Source organism: Camelina sativa, chromosome 1 (assembly GCF_030686135.1).
Source record: "Camelina sativa cultivar CO46 ecotype springtype chromosome 1, ASM3068613v1".
Lineage (NCBI taxonomy): Eukaryota > Viridiplantae > Streptophyta > Magnoliopsida > Brassicales > Brassicaceae > Camelina > Camelina sativa.
In genome coordinates this window covers 7,636,075-7,653,374 of record NC_141880.1, presented here as the reverse complement: position 1 = coordinate 7,653,374, position 17,300 = coordinate 7,636,075, and the positions used below count along the sequence as shown (strand labels likewise).

At 36.1% G+C, this 17,300-nt stretch overlaps 3 protein-coding genes across 4 annotated transcripts; all 3 read right to left on the bottom strand.

The window, feature by feature from the left end:
• Window positions 1-342: 342 nt before the first annotated feature.
• Window positions 343-1,910, bottom strand: LOC104783285 (uncharacterized). 2 transcript variants are annotated; one of them, XM_019246971.2, is made up of 2 exons: window positions 1,662-1,910; window positions 343-1,296 (listed from the first exon to the last, which is right to left on the bottom strand). In XM_019246971.2, exon 2 carries the CDS (start codon window positions 1,280-1,282, stop codon window positions 470-472), a length of 813 nt encoding a protein of 270 aa, XP_019102516.1. In that variant the 5' UTR covers window positions 1,283-1,296; window positions 1,662-1,910; the 3' UTR covers window positions 343-469. The 2 variants fall into 2 exon arrangements, with proteins under 2 accessions (XP_019102516.1, XP_087309639.1); XM_087453513.1 differs by lacking the exon at window positions 1,662-1,910 and adding an exon at window positions 1,367-1,510.
• A 382-nt stretch (window positions 1,911-2,292) lies between these two features.
• Window positions 2,293-3,725, bottom strand: LOC104783308 (uncharacterized). Its single transcript, XM_010508448.3, has 2 exons — window positions 2,792-3,725; window positions 2,293-2,700 (listed from the first exon to the last, which is right to left on the bottom strand). Exons 1-2 carry the CDS (start codon window positions 3,422-3,424, stop codon window positions 2,623-2,625), a joined length of 711 nt encoding a protein of 236 aa, XP_010506750.1. The 5' UTR covers window positions 3,425-3,725; the 3' UTR covers window positions 2,293-2,622.
• Window positions 3,726-4,420: 695 nt separating this feature from the next.
• LOC104783276 (zinc finger protein BRUTUS) lies at window positions 4,421-11,017 on the bottom strand. The gene is made up of 14 exons (XM_010508410.3): window positions 10,321-11,017; window positions 9,709-9,918; window positions 9,389-9,583; window positions 8,950-9,314; window positions 8,381-8,609; window positions 8,063-8,231; window positions 6,728-7,960; window positions 6,389-6,563; window positions 5,825-6,043; window positions 5,583-5,720; window positions 5,247-5,481; window positions 5,093-5,152; window positions 4,916-4,987; window positions 4,421-4,830 (listed from the first exon to the last, which is right to left on the bottom strand). Exons 1-14 carry the CDS (start codon window positions 10,636-10,638, stop codon window positions 4,690-4,692), a joined length of 3,759 nt encoding a protein of 1,252 aa, XP_010506712.2. The 5' UTR covers window positions 10,639-11,017; the 3' UTR covers window positions 4,421-4,689.
• Window positions 11,018-17,300: the final 6,283 nt, after the last annotated feature.

Below are 17,300 nucleotides of genomic sequence, written 5' to 3'. Positions count from 1 at the left end.
GAAAAAACACAACTTTTGGTGGCATTTATTCGGATTGCTGTTATATTCATCATTCCAAAAATCTTTTGTTAAATCAAGAATTAGAGTAATTTCTTGACTTTTAAAAGAATGAATGCTAGAAATTAATTTAGAAAAATTTATAAACTCGTTGAGATGGAAATTTTAGTTGATTTTGTGTCATGGCAAAAAAATGAAAACAGTTCAAACTGACAAATATATATAGAGTTCAAAAGATACGAATGTTCCAATAATCACAACTTTATAGTGAACAGTTGTAACTTTTCATAAATAACTGTTTTAATGATCCATCACGACTTTTCGAAAAATATCCAAAAAGTACGATTGAAAAAACATTTTTTGGATTGTTATTATATATAGATTTGGTAAAATGACATACTATCTTTTTGAATTTGACATGTATATTTTGTATGTATAGATAAACAAATTTTATGAAAAAAACACACAGTTATTACTTCTTCTTCTCTTTTGTAAGTCGTAAGATGGATCCTAACCCGAAAGGAGATGGACCACCGATCACCGGAGCAATCCAAAAACTTCCTCCCCTTCCGCCGCCATTCTTTCTAGCTTGTTTTTGTGGCCTGAACTGATACGAGCTGCAGCAGAGAGGTGGAGGAGAAGATGACGGATTTGTTCCTGGACGTGGGACTCCATGTCTCTGCGAGCTATGCTTGTTAATTTCCCTAAGCATTTCCCTCTTCGAGTATGTTACTGATCCTGTGGAGTTGCTTCTCGTTAACCGAGGAAACGAACATATCAGACTCTTCTTTATATCGCAGTTGAGGCTTGAGCTTCTCTTGAAGCTCCAAAACGACTTTGATGATTTCTCTGCCTCCAAAACCGAATTTACACCGCTCCCTCGACCATTAACGCTTCCCCGAGTTTCTTTCACGCTGTATTTTCTCGAGTATTCAGGCAATGGTAAAGGCGGAAGAGGAAGAGAGGAGGGTAAGGAACGAGCAGAGACGATAGGAGGGAGCTCGTATTTGTAGAGACGTTTTGGTGTGGCGGATGCAGGGGTTACGTGGAAAGGAAGGACTGGGAGGATCATGCCATCTGCGAAGATCTCGTCGGCTGGTGAGGAATCTTCAGGATCAAAGTTTCTTGATATGTGGAACTCGAAATCTGAGTTTGATGAATCTAAAAGAGTAGTGTCTCTTCGAACCGGGCCTGATGGTTGTTGTTCCATAGCAGGTCCTTTATCGGATTGGCCAAGATCACCAGCAAACGAAATCCGCTGGTGGTTTGACTCCGTGCAGATCATGATGGTCCGTTTTCCTAAGGTTTTCAAAACAAATTAGTGAAACCAATTGAGAACCAGAGAAATGATGAGTAGATGATAACTAACCTTCTTGAGAAGTGATAAAAGTCAAGACACGTAATGTAGCAATTTAAAGTTGGATAAATCGTGTATGGGGGAGAGGTAAATGAAATAAGGTTTCCATGAGATTATGATGAAGGAAAGGTTTAGATGATCATGATGTTTGGAAACATTTGAAATAAACGCATTAGTCTATGAATTGGAGGTTGAAAACTTCAAATTAAAATAATGGATGTGGTGTGCCACTACTGCAGGAAACAATGGCTGAGAAAAAGAACATAATATCTAATTAGATTTCAAGGATTTGAATAAATTACATTACCTCTACTTTAGGCGCCCAGCACACAGTGTATTCTATCTTTCTTCTCTGTTTTCCACACAATTGATACTGCTCATCGACAATGGACCCTCCAACTCGCCTCACCGGCTGGTGACTGCTAACATTAGCCACATTGAAGTGTTTCAATGAGATTTCTTGTCAGGTTTGGGCACTCAAGAAGAAGAAGCTATCTGAAGATCCATTATCATCAGCGCATGATCTTCCTTGCATTATCTTGTTTCTTTATTTTTCCTACAACAGTCAAAAATGGAACATAGAATCAGTATGTAAGAACCTAAATGCAGCTAGTAACAAGTGTCCCACATCAGGTGTTCAATAAATTAAACACTCTTAGCAAGTTTGTAAAACTTGACTTACCAGAGAGAGAGAGAGAGAGAGAGAGAGAAAGCTTTATAGAAAACCTTGGAAATGGGGAAAAGTTGTGGTAAAGGGGAAGCTTGGTCTGACCCTGCAAAGTTGTCTAACAGCACATACACAGTTTCTCATCAAGTTCTTGACAAAAACAACAAGATCAGATTTTTACGCATAATCTTAGCAAGATACTAAGGTAAAGTAACTCTCTGGGGGATGCTAATAGTAAGGGGCAACAAGACAAACTAAGTCTGGGAACAAAGATGTAAGAAAGCTGCATTATTGATAACAGAAACAGCCTGGAGATTATTCCATTGCCATGGAGAGATTACAATTAGCTTTGGTAACGGAAAAAAAAAAAAAAAAAACCCCAAGTTGTCTCTTTTACAACAAGAGAAGAATATTAAAGGAAACCAAAGTAAATGGCTTCAATCACTAAAAAAACCTGAGCACATTGCTACATATTTTTTCTTCCTTCCTTTTTACAACGAAAATGACAAGAGTAGAAAAAAAGAAAAAAAAAAAACAAAGTTGATACATTTTCTTGGATAGAAAAGAAGCTGACCCGCCCAAATTGGTTTGTTTATCTATATCATGTTTCCACAGCCTCAGGAACATCGTATGAGTCTGCTGTGACTTCTTCTCCTAGCCACAATCCTGGTAAAAGATTCTACAAAACAAAAATTCTAATTCTAAGCAACAAACAAAGAAAGCATCAATGGAACGGTAGAGTGAAAAAAAAAACAAAGATGAAGCTTTACATTGATTTGCTTCTGAACCAATCTTGGTCTCTTCTTTGGTCTTCTTGGAGGTTTTTTACCAATTAAGGCAGAGAAGTCTTGTTCGATTTCTTCTCTCAACAAAGAAACAGAGAATTTGACTTTGTTGTTCAAATCTCCATCACCATGATCCTCGCTGCTACCTCTCTTCACGCCACCACCAATTTCATGTCTCCGTAGTAGAAGAGAAGAAGAAGAAGAAGAAGAGTCGATGATCCTCGCTGATTCGTCTCCAGGTTCGTTACACGCAGCTCTCCTGGTCCTCAAATTCCACGGCCGAGCTGCTGCTGTAACAGCAACAGAAACAACATCGCCGGTGCCGCTGGTGTTGTTCCTCTCATCTCCTCCAACGTTTCCCAGAACGGAGGAGAGCTGCTTAGGTTTGTTGTTGTTGCCGGCATCGTAGAGGAGATCGAGGCTGAGCTCTTCTCCACCAGCGTTGTTGGATCTAATACGATGATGAGGAGGAGAAGAAGAAGAAGGGGAAGATCGGCGGTGGTGGTGGTGAGGAGGAAGCTTGACGCAGCGGAGGGATCTTTGCTGACCCCATCGGAGATAAGGTAAGGTGAAGTTATGGAGGCGTTTGGATCTTTCCGGTAGAGGTGGAAGCTCCATTTGTGAAATTTTGAGAAATTGAGAAATTGAGAAATTGGTTTTGGTTTCTTGCCTCCGCCGTGGGAAGATGAAGATTCCTTTCTTTTTCTTCTCCTTTCCTTTGATATAAAAGTTCAAGGTTTCTTTCTTTCTTTCTTTTTTTCTTCGTTTTTTTTTTGTGTATTTTGTATTTCTCAGGAAATTATATTTCTTCTGTTCGAATTATTCGGGAGAGAGAGAGTTAGGGGACGCGATTGTAACGTTGTACTCGTGTTTTTTTTTTTTTTTGTCTTTTCCCGATCCGTCTTCTCGTTACTAAATCAGCCTTCACAACTATAAAATGCGGTTATATTCAAAAAAAATTAGTCGAATTCTTCTGCCCAATCAGATAAAATTAAGGGAGTTTTTTTTTGTAAGACACAAAGTAAAAAGATTGTATTGTAGCAAAATAGAATGTAAATTAGATATCTACATTCTTCTCATCTGAACTATTTATTAATCATATATACATATGAACTATTTATTATTAACAACAACTATTCAAAATTGAATATTTTAGAATAATTTGTCTGTTTCGTTCCAACGAATATTTTACTTTACGATCGACTATTTTGAGGCTCTCTTGCTGCTTTTAACTTTTCATTACAAATTATTATGATGTATGTTGTTGCGTATAAAAATGTATTAGACATTACAAAGCTTGCTTGAGAGGATTTCGTCGTCTACGTTTTGCTTGCTTTCCGATTCGGTTAATTCTGTCAGCTTTTCGAATTTAGTTTGATTTCTAATAGTAATGATGAAAAAAACAAACTAAACCCATCTTATTAAAAGCAATGAACATACAGTATAGTAAACTGTCATTTTCTTTTAACCAACTCTGATAGATTTTCCCTCGTAAACGTTTAAAAAACTAGAAAATGTAAGAAGGAATCAAAGTTTTTACATTAAAACTGTTAACTATTTACACTCTTCAAAGAAAAAAAGTGTCAGCTTACGGAAAAACAAATATCGGATATGTGAATGTGAATGTGAAAAAAATGGTATTGGGATGTTTTAGAAACAAACGAGTTCTAGCTTTGTTCAAAAAGCCAAAATGTATGGTAACCTAAATAAGACTCTTTTCAAAATCTTAATGTCTCAGGAGACTATACAAATTAGAAAAATTCTATCAACGGGCATTTTGATTATCAAACCTTCTCCACATTGTTGTTGTGCGAAACAGAAAGTAATACCCGAATTTAAGAAGAAAATAAAAAAAGAAGAGAGTGAATCCTCTCACAGTGTTCTCAGGATGAGGTTGAGCAGTCTGGGGGAGTTGTTTCGGTCTTGATCACACGGGTATTGTAAGAACCGCAGCTGCCGCATTTATGGTACAACCAATGGAACCGTGTCGTTCCTTTGCGTTCACAGTCATTACATAGAATGTCCTGAAACATTGTGTGTATGTGTGTCATGAAATGAAATGACGAGTAAAAGATTTTTTCAAGAAGCAGCAGTTTTAGTGTTTCTCACCTGACAGCGATTTTTGTATTCTTCTGGGAGTTCTTCTGCAGCTAACAGTGCATCAAGCATACCGAAATAAACCTGTGGTGTTTGCAAAAGAAACAAAAGAGAATACAAGTTCAGTGAACAATATTTGTTGTGATGTGATTTGCATATCACGCTTTTGAAGGGCGGGAATCATCTTACCGCCATATCTCCTAATGATTTTCCACAGATTGGACATGTGTAGTGGCTGCAAGTGTAAGCCTGACAAAAAAAACGGAGTAACAGTAAGTGTATTGATTTAAGGCGATAAATCAAAACAAACGAGTTTAGTAAACAGAAAGAGAGATTTCCAAACCTGGAAGCACGCTGAGTGCATGTAGTGACCACATGGTAAGGCTCTAACTGCTTCACTCGATGTGAAAAGAAATTCGCAGCAGATGGGGCAATTTGTCTCGAGGCTCTTCTCGAGGCACTTGTGGTTTACTAATTTCATCCCTAGGCAACAGTTACATGTCATGCAATGGAAGAAATCGATTCCCAGTCCCTCCCCAACCCGACAAAGGTTGCAGAATGGACAGTGGTAAACAGCCCTGAAGGCAGATAATAGTTTCTGAAGGTTAGAAAAGCTTCTCAAGTTTGGTTTCTGACAGTGGTAAATTGATTGGTTTATGAATTCTTGGGTTTTGCTTACCTTTCATCATCGAAAAGTTTGCAAATACTGCAATAATGCTTTGCCATTGGGAATCCTTCACATGAAGGCGTTGTGCAGATGGGGCCAACGGGTTGCACCTTCAGGCACCGCATGCAGAGCATTTCCGTCACCAATTTTCTGTGAAGTGTTCCAAATATAAAATCATATCACTGAGAAAAAAAAAGAAAAAAAAGGCCTACGGAGTTTCAATCTAAGTAAGAAAGATTGGCATAAGATCTTACCTATCCATGGAATGGTCGCTTACTTTGTCATGGCAAAACCTGCAAGTAAACAACTGATCACAACAGGCAGCTCGAAGCTTGCAGTTACGCTTGTAATGCTCGCATCCATATATCTGCTTCTCAGGATCTCGAAAAGACGGGGAACATCCAAGTTCAACATCCCCATTTGATGCAGTCTCTGTTTCCTTAGGTAATTTTTGCTGAGCCGCAATCCATCGACTGATAAAAGCACCAACAGAAAATTTAAAATAAATGTTAGTCTAGAACAAACAGGATCCAGGTATGAGGGACATGTGAATGAGATTATAGGTTCGCTATAGTTTAGAAGATTTTTCAATCAAGGAAGCACACACATACATACAAAGGGGTAAATAAACTGAGCGGATCATTTCAGACTAGGAAACCGGGAAAGACGCACCCCTTATACTCTTCCACTTTGCGGGAAAAAAATTTGAAGTAATACAGGGAAATGTATTATCTATTGGGGGTTCTAATTTTGATTCAGGTATGCATGAAAACGTGGAATAAAGGATTCATGCATGCAAATAGTGAAAGAAATCTGACCTGGTCCTCCAATTTTGTACAAGATAATCTTTTCTCCTCGGATCAAGTGTTGAATCCTGATAAACTTTCCTGATTTCAGCCTCTAGTTCGTTCTGATTCATGCGGAAAATATCTTTCCACCCCGGCTTAAATAGTTCACCAGTTTGGTCCAAGATTTCTTGATGATCATTATCATCTATATGGAAAACAAACTTGACATAAGCAAAACACACTTGGCACAGAGAAACTACAGCAGCCAGCTTAAGTATGAATTATGAAGTCAAAAGCAGAAACAACTAAGATTACATTAAACTATCAAGATATTAAGTTGGTGAAATAAAGTTAAGCGACTGCTTTTACCTTTCTGTGGACTAGGTTTGGATGTTTCTGTTGAGGATGAGTCGGGTGATCCTTTCCAGCATTCATTGAGCCATTCATCGAACATTGTGTTCTTGGTTGCCTGCTTCCAGGTATCCATCATTCTGTTTTGCTCATCTTCAGAAAGGGCGGACGTCACCCATGGTAACATAGACTGAAGAACTTCAGCACCCGTTGTCCCGATTATACGACCCACAATCTTGTCTTGCTCTTGAATGGAGAAGTGTTTGTCAAATAGAGGCCATAGCTCCAGTTCCTCCAAGAAAATGTGCTGATCCAATGTGATTTTAATGGATTTGCACATCCCTTGTAGCTTTGTAGCCAGTTCATTGTACTTCTTCTTGCAGTCACCGTTATCAATATCAGTCTGAACAGTGTCAGTTTGAGCTATGTCCGCCATCATAGAATCACTCTGTAACTTCTCATGAAGAATTGAAAGTTCAGTAAGGACACTATAAATATCTCCAAACAACTTCTCCTCCTGTTTATGGTCGAGCGTGTAAGAGTGACTGACATTGTGAAGCGTCTCCTTTGACTCAAGCGCTGGAAATAGGATATCATCTTCAGCATTACTATGCGCCTTGTAGAAACCCCAGAGTAGGTGAAATCGACCAATGAATTGACGAATAAACGTTTCATCGCAATCAATCAGCTTTCCAGATTCAACATCAAGAAACTCCAGATCTTTGCTTATGGCCTTGTGAAACTTGAATATTGTAGCTACTGGCCGCTCGGAATGTCCAGTACCAAAGCTGTTGCTATCCATTTCCCAAATAAAGAGGCTGGAATTAAGAGCGGGCGCAGCAGAATTTAGCGAAGAAGATCTCATAGCTTTCGCTGCTGGAAGAGAACCAAGTTCCAGACAGTTATTGTTGACTCCGAGATCTGGAACACAGCATGACCTACCATTTTCAGAAGGCTTGCACCCATTTGCAACTTCTGACGAGTGAGTCGTGGCCTTTTTTTCACAAGACAATACAGCAGTTCGCTTAGCAGGCCTTTCATCCTGATGCTGGCAACACGATTGTATACTCTTACTCGCGCATGGCGCAGACGTACAACCATTACATGACTGAAGGTTGACTTCTTTAATGTTCCTTAGTGTTTTAGCAGGGCATAAACCATTCCCGTTTGGAGACAAGCATTCCCCGGCTTTGCGTCCTTTGCATGCCCAACCAGAGAAAAGAGTAACGAGAGCAACATCCGATTTAGGTGCTGAAACCACAAGGAAACCAAGTAATTTTGCAAAACTGTGAGTAACTAATAATTTGAAAAAAAGGTTTAAATTCATTTTTTTAAATGTATGGTAGATTGTACCTCCAGCATGCAAGTTCCTCAGAAAATTCTTAGCTTCCTCTTCTGTGAATGATGCCGTCAACCATGGCAAAACTCGTTCAATTAGTCTCAATGGCATTATACACAGACTTTGATAGAGAAGTTCTTGTTGTCTTTTAAAGCTGAAGTTCTTTCGTGCAAGGGGTAGCACCTGCAAGCATTATAAGTTAGCCAACATCCTTAATTGGCATCTTGGATCCTCATAGCATATGGTATTGGTATCAACTGATCTTATGCCAAACTTCCATAGTTCACCTGTTTACCAAATCAAATGTCATAGCACGCAAAGCAATAGTTCACCTGAATTTCCTCATTGTGGAAATGCCTTTGAATAGTTTCCATTATTTGATCAGCATGTGAGCACAGCTTGGTATAAAATTCAGCAGCCGAAGTAGAACAGGCTCCAGCACTCTTTATATTTTCAATTAAGCATCGAAATTCATTAAACTGATTTTCTTCTTCATCGTGCTCCTCGGAAAATGAAAACTCTCCATCTACTGCTGGAAATATGATCTTGTCCTCTGCAAGACTGCAACGACAAACAAACACATCATCTCAGAAATAGACCCATGACATTCCAATCTCTGTCAAAACATTAAAAAATTGTATGTTGATAACACTCTAACGCAGAAACGTGCTGAAGCATGAGAAGAGCAAAAATGAACAACATCCATATAACTTGAAAGTAAACACCCATCATCAGCTAGCAAACATTTTTAAGCGGCCAACTACATCAACTTTTGAAAGAAATCTAGTTATTTATCTCAATAAATCGCAGTATAGAATAGTGTCACAAAAGATAGCCAATACACAATAGCAAAATAGAAATTATTCTGTTTTCATTGTAAATAATAGGATGCAAGAAATACCTATGGAAGATGCACACTTCAGCAATATATTGTAAGCGTTCATCAAACGCAGATAAATCCGAAAAATCTCCAGACAGCTGAATCTTCCTAGCCTCATCGGCTATTTCTTTCATCTCCTTGTTGATTGACTTGTGCCAAAGCTTTATCTCATCAATTGGGTGCATCTGAGCATCGAAAGAATCAAACTTAGTAAGCTCTGGGTACTTTCTCTTCCCGACCTTGGACCCCTCACATGCGCACTGTGCTCTGCTTGCTTTGCAAGGAAGCATGCTGCTAGAAGAATCTAGACAGCACTGGAACATAGAATCTTCTATGCGACACGAAGCCACAGTATCACTTTTCCCTCCCAACCATGTGAAAATAACCTTCAAGAAGGAAATATCAATTAACAAGCCAAAGTATTTTCACTTAGAATGTTGGATCTTAATTCAAAACTTACCTGCTGAAGGAGCTTCTCGCCGGGAACTATCTTCCTTAAGCATGTTTGCATCTCCTTGCTTTCCTCTATTGAAATGGACGAAGAAATCCATGGAAGGAAGACGGCAAGCATATTCACAGGAATACTGCAGAGAAACCGCCAGACTATGTAAGCTTGCTCTTCATACTTGAATTTCTCAATAAGTAAGGGGAAGACCTGTCAGCGAGCCAACAACAACAAAAGTACTTAATAAAGACCAATGCATAATGCTATAGTATTTGGATCTGTGTTAATAGAAATGAACAGAGAACCTGCATCTGTGAAGTGAAGGAAAACAATACCTGTTTCTGTTCTTTAGCCAAGTGCTGGCTAACAGAAGTCTGAAGTGCTCCAGTACAACGAGCCAACTCCCTGCGGTAACTTTCATCGGTTTCCGTGGCAGAATTCAGCAGCTCAAAGAGATGATCGAAAAGAGTGCTTTCCCCCTTGTGTTCAAGAGAATACGTCTGCGCTACATTCTTCACACGTATGTCAAGAGCTGAAAATATCACCTACATCCAAAACAGATTTGCAATTGTCAACAACTTTTCCTATCTCCATCAATACACATATACTGAAATAGATTCCCTATCTCCAAAGCACTCATAGAACCAAATTAAGATGATCAACAAGAGACAAACAAAACTAACAGAGACTTACAAGATCAGATTTAGACAAATTTGCAGCTATACGAAGTATTACAATAGTTTGAAAGCATCAACAAATATGAAACTTAGCATTGCATCTTATACAAAATATATGTGGCAACCAAGAATTCCCCCAACTGGTAAAACGTCAAAATGTCCTAAGAGTTCAAATTCCAAGTCGAGACGGTTCCAAATTCTGAATTTAGCAGTGTACAGGATACGATGAGAAACAATCACCAAGAAGAGAGCTAGGTTACGGGGCATTACCTCGTCTTCGGCATTGCAATGATGCTTATAGATCGATCTGAGGGACCGGTACCGTTCACGAAGCAGCCGGAGATCGACATGGTGACCAGTAGCAAACTCAAGCGCCAATCTATGAAGAGCTTCAAGCTCACTACATACTGCTTTATGAAAGAACAAGAAAATCAGGATCGGCGAAATCTCTTGGGCGTCTTCGGAGAAGGAATTCGCCACAGGGGACGGACGAGAAGAAGAAACAGAGCTCGTGAGGGCAGTGGTTGAAGAAGACGCAACTCCTCCGCCTCCTCTCGCCGCCTCAAAATCTGGCAACGGCGTCGCCATTTTTCCTCCCCCAAAAAAAGAGATTTATACTCCTCCGTGTTCGTTCGTTCGTTCAACAAGAAATCCCCTTCAATTTTCAAATCTGAGCTCTATTCACCATAGAAATGATCTGTTGTTTTTTTGTGGTGTGGTGGTGTTGTTCAACGGAGACGATGAGGAGGAAAAGAAGAAAGAAAGGTCTCTCGAGAGCCTTGTCTGATATATCGATTTCGATTTTGCTTTTGCTTTCTTTTTGTTTCTTTTCTTTTTTATTAATGTTTATCTGGAAAATTATACTTTATATTTTTTTTGAAAAAAAAACTGTTGTAAAAAATTTCTATGAATGAATGAAATAAAGGTGTTTGGGGATTGGGTGGGGGTGTGTTTCCTATAATCTATTACTGAGCCTCTCTCTATACGAAGGTTTTGTAGCACGTGGACATCCACATCGCCACGTTGGATGCTGATGCAACCAACCCAGGATGGCACGTGACCGATTACATCTCGACACGTGCGAGCGTACATACGGACACATATGGTCCGCGAGACAAGGACGCTGGTTCTCGCTCGGAGTAAAAAGAGGCTTTACGACCAGGGGCAGAAACGTCGTTTTGGTGTGCTTACGTGGACTTCATTAAGCTTTTTGATTAGATTTTGTAATCAAATAAAAATATTGCTTTTCTAAAAATGTTTATGGGGTTTAATATGTTTTCTTTTGAGTTTGAGGTTGGCTTATTGAGCGAGCACTTCCGAAAGCAAAGATGAGTTTGGTTTTGAACTTCTTGTAAATTATATAATTAAAGGACAGATTCGTGTGTTTATTTGAAACTTGGTTTTAAAATAATCAGGAATGACAGGGAGGAGAGATGATGATGCATTACCCATTCGTGGTCTAAAGGAGCCATATATAGCTATGTTTAACTATTGATTCAACTATAATTTGCTTCACGGTTTATGCTTTAACTGAATGCGATTATTGAGGTTGTTGTTAGACTTGTTTAATTGTGTTGCATGTGCTCTAAGGTTTACTAGATTGAGTTATTAAATTTTGTGCCATTACTCGGTACACGTATATATATATATTGCAACTAGCTAGTAAAAGAAAATTAAATTTATATATGTTCATGAAAAATGGTGGTTAATTTTGGTGAAATCAGAAAACAAAGAGGAAGTGGTGGTGGTGAAGGTAAAAAGACACAAGATGGGACGTGTGGGAAGTGTGGCGACAATTGGGTAGCAACAAGTTTTACTCGCGCTCTCTTCTCCACAACACATTCCTTCAACCAAATCACAACACATTTATTCGTGGACCATTATTATAAGTTTTTCATTATTCTTTTCCCCGATTACACAACAACCTTATTAGTTTATTAACTAGACCAAATTAAATTATCCACCATTCTTGACTTCAAGAATGAAAAAACCGAGACTGGTCAACTTTATATATGTATGCAATTCAACATTGCTCCACGTTGTTTTCTACGGCAACCTTTGCCCAATAGTAACCGATAAGAAAAATAAACAATAGACCTATTGATAACACCTAGCTATATAATATGAAAATAGACTAGTAACAATGTAAAAATAATTTAAAATAATAATATAGCGATGTATAATTATGATATTAAAGTGTTAAAACGTAATTTTATTGTTTCGCATTTATATTGTTTTAATGATTGATTATGATGAAGATTGTAATAACCCCATTATACTCCTATAACACAAAGTTACTATAAGTAGTCTTTCAATTAAAAAAATGCTTTCCATAATAATACAAAAATCATTTGTTGTATATATTTTTTTTGATCCTGTTGTTGTTACCTATAGTCGATCATAGATGGTGGGATTTTTCTTTTGATGTTTGTCCAATTAAAACGCAACGATAGAGGCATCTACAACTACGAACCACTAATTATGATCGTAGGGCTAACTGATTTTACTTATTTTTTTGGAACTAGCTAGGCTAAATGATTAGAAGGTATATCATTTAAAAGAGTGAATACGAATTGATTTATATAGTTTGATTGACTATTTTAATGATATATAGCTGGTTTTTGTTCCGAATTATGTGGAATTTCAAGTAATCGTGCAAGTGTATAATGCAATGGGTTGGCTTTTATGATCCATCACTTATCATTCTCTTTTCATTTATCCTTTTTCCACCTTTTTTTCCTTTCTTTTTCGTTAAAGGATAATGTCTATTTTTTTTGGTCTCGTCCTCTGAAATACATCCTCAAGACTTATCGCTTGTTATAATTAGCATCATATTTAAGTTTATTCGTTTAGTTTTAGTGTTTTACGAGGAGTTGTAATAGCTAAGATCAGATATGTCTAGTGTTTTTCCTAGAGCTTAGTGCTTCGGATTGATTATTTACAGGTCGACATAAAACATACTATTTTACAGTATAAAATAAAACATTACAACGTAAAATATGCTTTATGTAACAACTAAATAAAAAAGGGAAAAAATCTGAGTTATAAAGAAATTAGTTTTGCTATATTGTGTATTTACTTAATTTGTTTTTCTTTAATTGTCATTTACCTAATTTATTTCACATATATTTTTGTTTGACCACATTCAGTCAATTCTAAAAGCTTACTACATCACAAATTAGACATGTCACATGCATGTATGTGTTTTCAAAGAAAAATGTCATGCGATTTGATTTTTGATAATAAGCTATTCTATGATTAATTTATATCGTGGTTTATAAATTACGGTTTATGTGCATATGTGATGTGATTGGTACATCTTTAACATCAATCCCGACCAACACCTTCATCATCCATGAGTGTCGTGTTCTTAGTCGGATAAATACAAAGTCGTGTCCTCTGAAATATCTCTTTGTTTGTTTCTTCCACTTTAAAATAAACACACAATATCCCACACACACAACATACTCGGCAAATAGTTTTGAATACTCAGATTGCACTAACAAAGATAAGACAATTCATCTCATGTGGAGATCAGTGCGTCACGCATTACCAGTAATGCACAACCCACATATAATATAAAATTCACTGCTCATGTAACTTATCTAAAATACCTTTTTTACAATAATAATAATAATAATAATAATAATAGATTAGATTTATACAGATTGAGTTGTCCAGAAAATATTTGAGATAATACTCCCTTTGCTTAACTTTGGATCTTACTTTAATCAAAACACTTATAAAGTCAAAGTGGAAGCTATTGAAAGCGAGCATTGCAAAAACTAATGGAACTTAATAACATTTTAAAAAAAATTACTAAACCCCCCGATTAAAACAACAAAGTAAAATGATACACTATTTTGTAGTTTGTACCATTAATGTGAGAGTGCATATGTTCTGCCATTATAAAATATTTATAATAATCAAATCTGAAGCTTACAAATAACTAATTGGCGTGTCCTGATTTTTAATACTTTCATGAAAATTTAGACTTCACAGTTCAAGACTTTACATTACTGCTAATTTTATACTTTGTGCCATGCATGCAACTACTTAAATTAGAAAATATTTATTTTTATTATTTATATGATCAAATGCATGGTAATAGTTGACCATCTTACCAACTTCATAAGACTACCAAACCAACGTCCATGTCTAGTTCCAATGGACCAATATGTCCGTCTTGTATATAAAAAAGAACACAAACGTTGGAAAAAAACCGCAGATTCCATGTTTTCAGCGTATTGGAATAACTATGTTGCGAAACTAGTAATACGTAAACTATATATTAGAAACGTTCCATGCCGTATTTTCAAACTGGAATCTCTATGTGTTTATTAGTAATTTAGTACTATAGTATGAAGTATGTCAACTGTTTATATTTAGTATGTCCGTACTTATAAAAATATTAGATGCGTAAACAGTTAGCTCTCTTTTGATTAGGAAATAAAGATTTTTATCTTTTTTCTCAACCCGCACTTCAACTTCGACTTCGACTTCGACTTCGACTTTATTTTTATATCCTTGTGAAAACGACAAAACCTAAATAGGTCCACGAAAGCGAGAACGTCCATCAATTCTTTACGTTAATTCCAATAATAATTGTGATTACTTTTCCTTTATTTAGCTAAACATAAGTTATCTTAATTTTCAGAAAAGACACTATTGTTTATAAGAAAGATTAAAAATGTGGCATGACTTTTGGATCTATGTTTAAGAATATACTTAATGTAAAAATATTTTTTTGGTAAAAAATTAGAAAGGGGGTAGTTAGGAAATTCGGAGGTTTTGGATATATGTATAGATCCAGCATGGTGTGTTAGTTAGGTCGAACTATTCCGATATTTTAAGTTTTGATAGATAACTCTTAAGAATAGAAAACAAAGTTGATGTTTAAGTTTATACTGTCAATTGTCAAATGTCAAACATGTAGTATTATATAGCTGCATATAGAATGATATAGTCAGATTACTTAGGATCGTGTATTCTTTATGTTTGATGAGGTATTGGTTTTTCTTTGTCAAAAGAAATGAGGTATTAGTTTTTTTTTTCTCCTGATGAGGTATTGGTTTAGGACCTGACGTTCAAACATACTTTAAAAGTTTCAATTTTTGAAGTATTGTTTAGACTATTTAGTAAATATATCTGTTATTTTCTATTTCCTTTCCAAGTTCAAAGCCTACTAAAATAACTTGTTTACACCATCCGAGTTTAAAGCATACAAATCACTTATTTTTATTTTAACAAGCCTAAATTATTTGGTTAGATGATTTAATACTAAAATTTTAATTAAAAAAAAACACTTTTGATAAACAAAATGACAAAGAAGCTTGATCTTTTAGAGATACAAGTATATAACTATAACAAAAAATGTATTGACTTTGTAGTGTACTTGGCCAAAGTATTTGGACTGAAACTTGAAGATGATCCTACAAAAAAAAAGAAGTAAAAAGCTCAAGTTGATGCAGATATTGAAAATATTGGCGCAATTGAGTTGAAATAATAAAAGTTCAAACTGACAATTTTATCCTAAGGTGCGGGTGACCGGTGAATCTGTTTTTTGGATAAAAAAATATTGATCAAAATATTGATTATGTAATAGTATTATGTTTGATTACAGTAATAGCATAATAAGATAAATTTGATTATGTTTTTGTTGCCTTATTATCAGATTATTATTGTAAACTAGGTATTGTCTCTATCAACCCCTTAAATCAAATTTGCTAGATTTTCCATAATTATTGGAGTTTTCTTTTACATGCATATTTGCTTAAGTTTTTGTTAAAAACTATTGGCTTACAAAATCCAATAATCAATCTAAGTTCCCTATATAATGTCAAATATCGAACATCTTCGAAATATTATATTGCACTATATTGAAAAATAGTATGAAACTTAGGGGGTGTTATTGGATCGTGATTTTTAAAGGATTTGGATGTATTTTGAAATATGGTGTTATTCAATTGTGTATTTGGTAAAATCCATTAAAATCTACCGTTATTGGATTATGTATTTGTTTTGTGTATTCTAAAGTATGTTTAAAACACTGTTATACAATATGAATTTGATTTTGTGTCATTTTGGATTTCATTGTACTTTTCTTTAAAAAACGTGAACAAACACAATCCGGCATTCTTGTCAAGTATTTCATATCTCTTCTCTCTCAAAATTAATGAAAAAAATACAAGCAGATTCGTCTCCACGAGCTACTAGAATTTGTTCCGTCAAGTCATCTTATACCTCTCCACGGCTATTCTAGAAGCTTTTGGAGAACAGTCTCGACACTGGAGCCTCCATTTTAGAGATCAACCTCTGACTCTGAGCCTACGACAAAGGCTACTTTCATTTCGTTGACAATGGTTGTGCCATTATCCAACAATTTTAAGGTATGATTTAAAAAAACTTATGACGTGTTTGATGATTTGGATGTGTAATACTGTAAACTTGGATTTGGGATTCTAATTTCTTGCCTATTGAATCTAGATATTTATATTTTGGCTTGAATTTGATAAAAGCTAACATTTTTCCTATGTTTTTCATTAATCAAACGTGGTTTGCGTTAAAAGGGTGAACTTTTGTTATATCTCTAACGTTTTCTGGGTTTAATTTAGGAGTAGGAAACATAAAAGATCCATCCACATGTCTCTGTTATGGACTATGTTTCTTGATTTTGTTTCATAGTTTAGTTTGAGCTCATGTTAAGTGTGTTGAATCTTGCCTTCTGTGTTGTTTTACAGAGAAAGCATGACTACATTTGATTTGTCCAGAGTCGAGCTTGTTCTTATATCCTATATTTGAAGAAAGCTGAGGCTATAAGATAAGATATGCAAAGCTATTCAGTATGGTTCCAAACTCTTGAGTGTTGGTGAGCAACATGGTACTGCTCAAACAGTTGACAAAAACACCAATTTGGGTACTATTTCAGATATCAGACGAGGCTTACCTTTTTTTGATTCACCCAACCTCTCCTGAACTACTGCCAAGGATAAGAGCAGTTGTAGCGACATTTAATATTAAAATTAGCTGTCTATGAGATTCTGTCTTTCTGGTTTCTTGTCTCCCAGAACAACTGGCATAACCCATACATTGTTACTATTGTGTAGATCGTTTTGTTTAACCATATATCTTGTGGTTCTCATTAGGTTTTGCTTTTTCTTCTTTTAGATTTAAGCTCTTCAGTCTGAATTTGTTTCCTGTCTGTATCTCACTCTCATGCCACTTACAGGCTATATATATGTCCACGATGA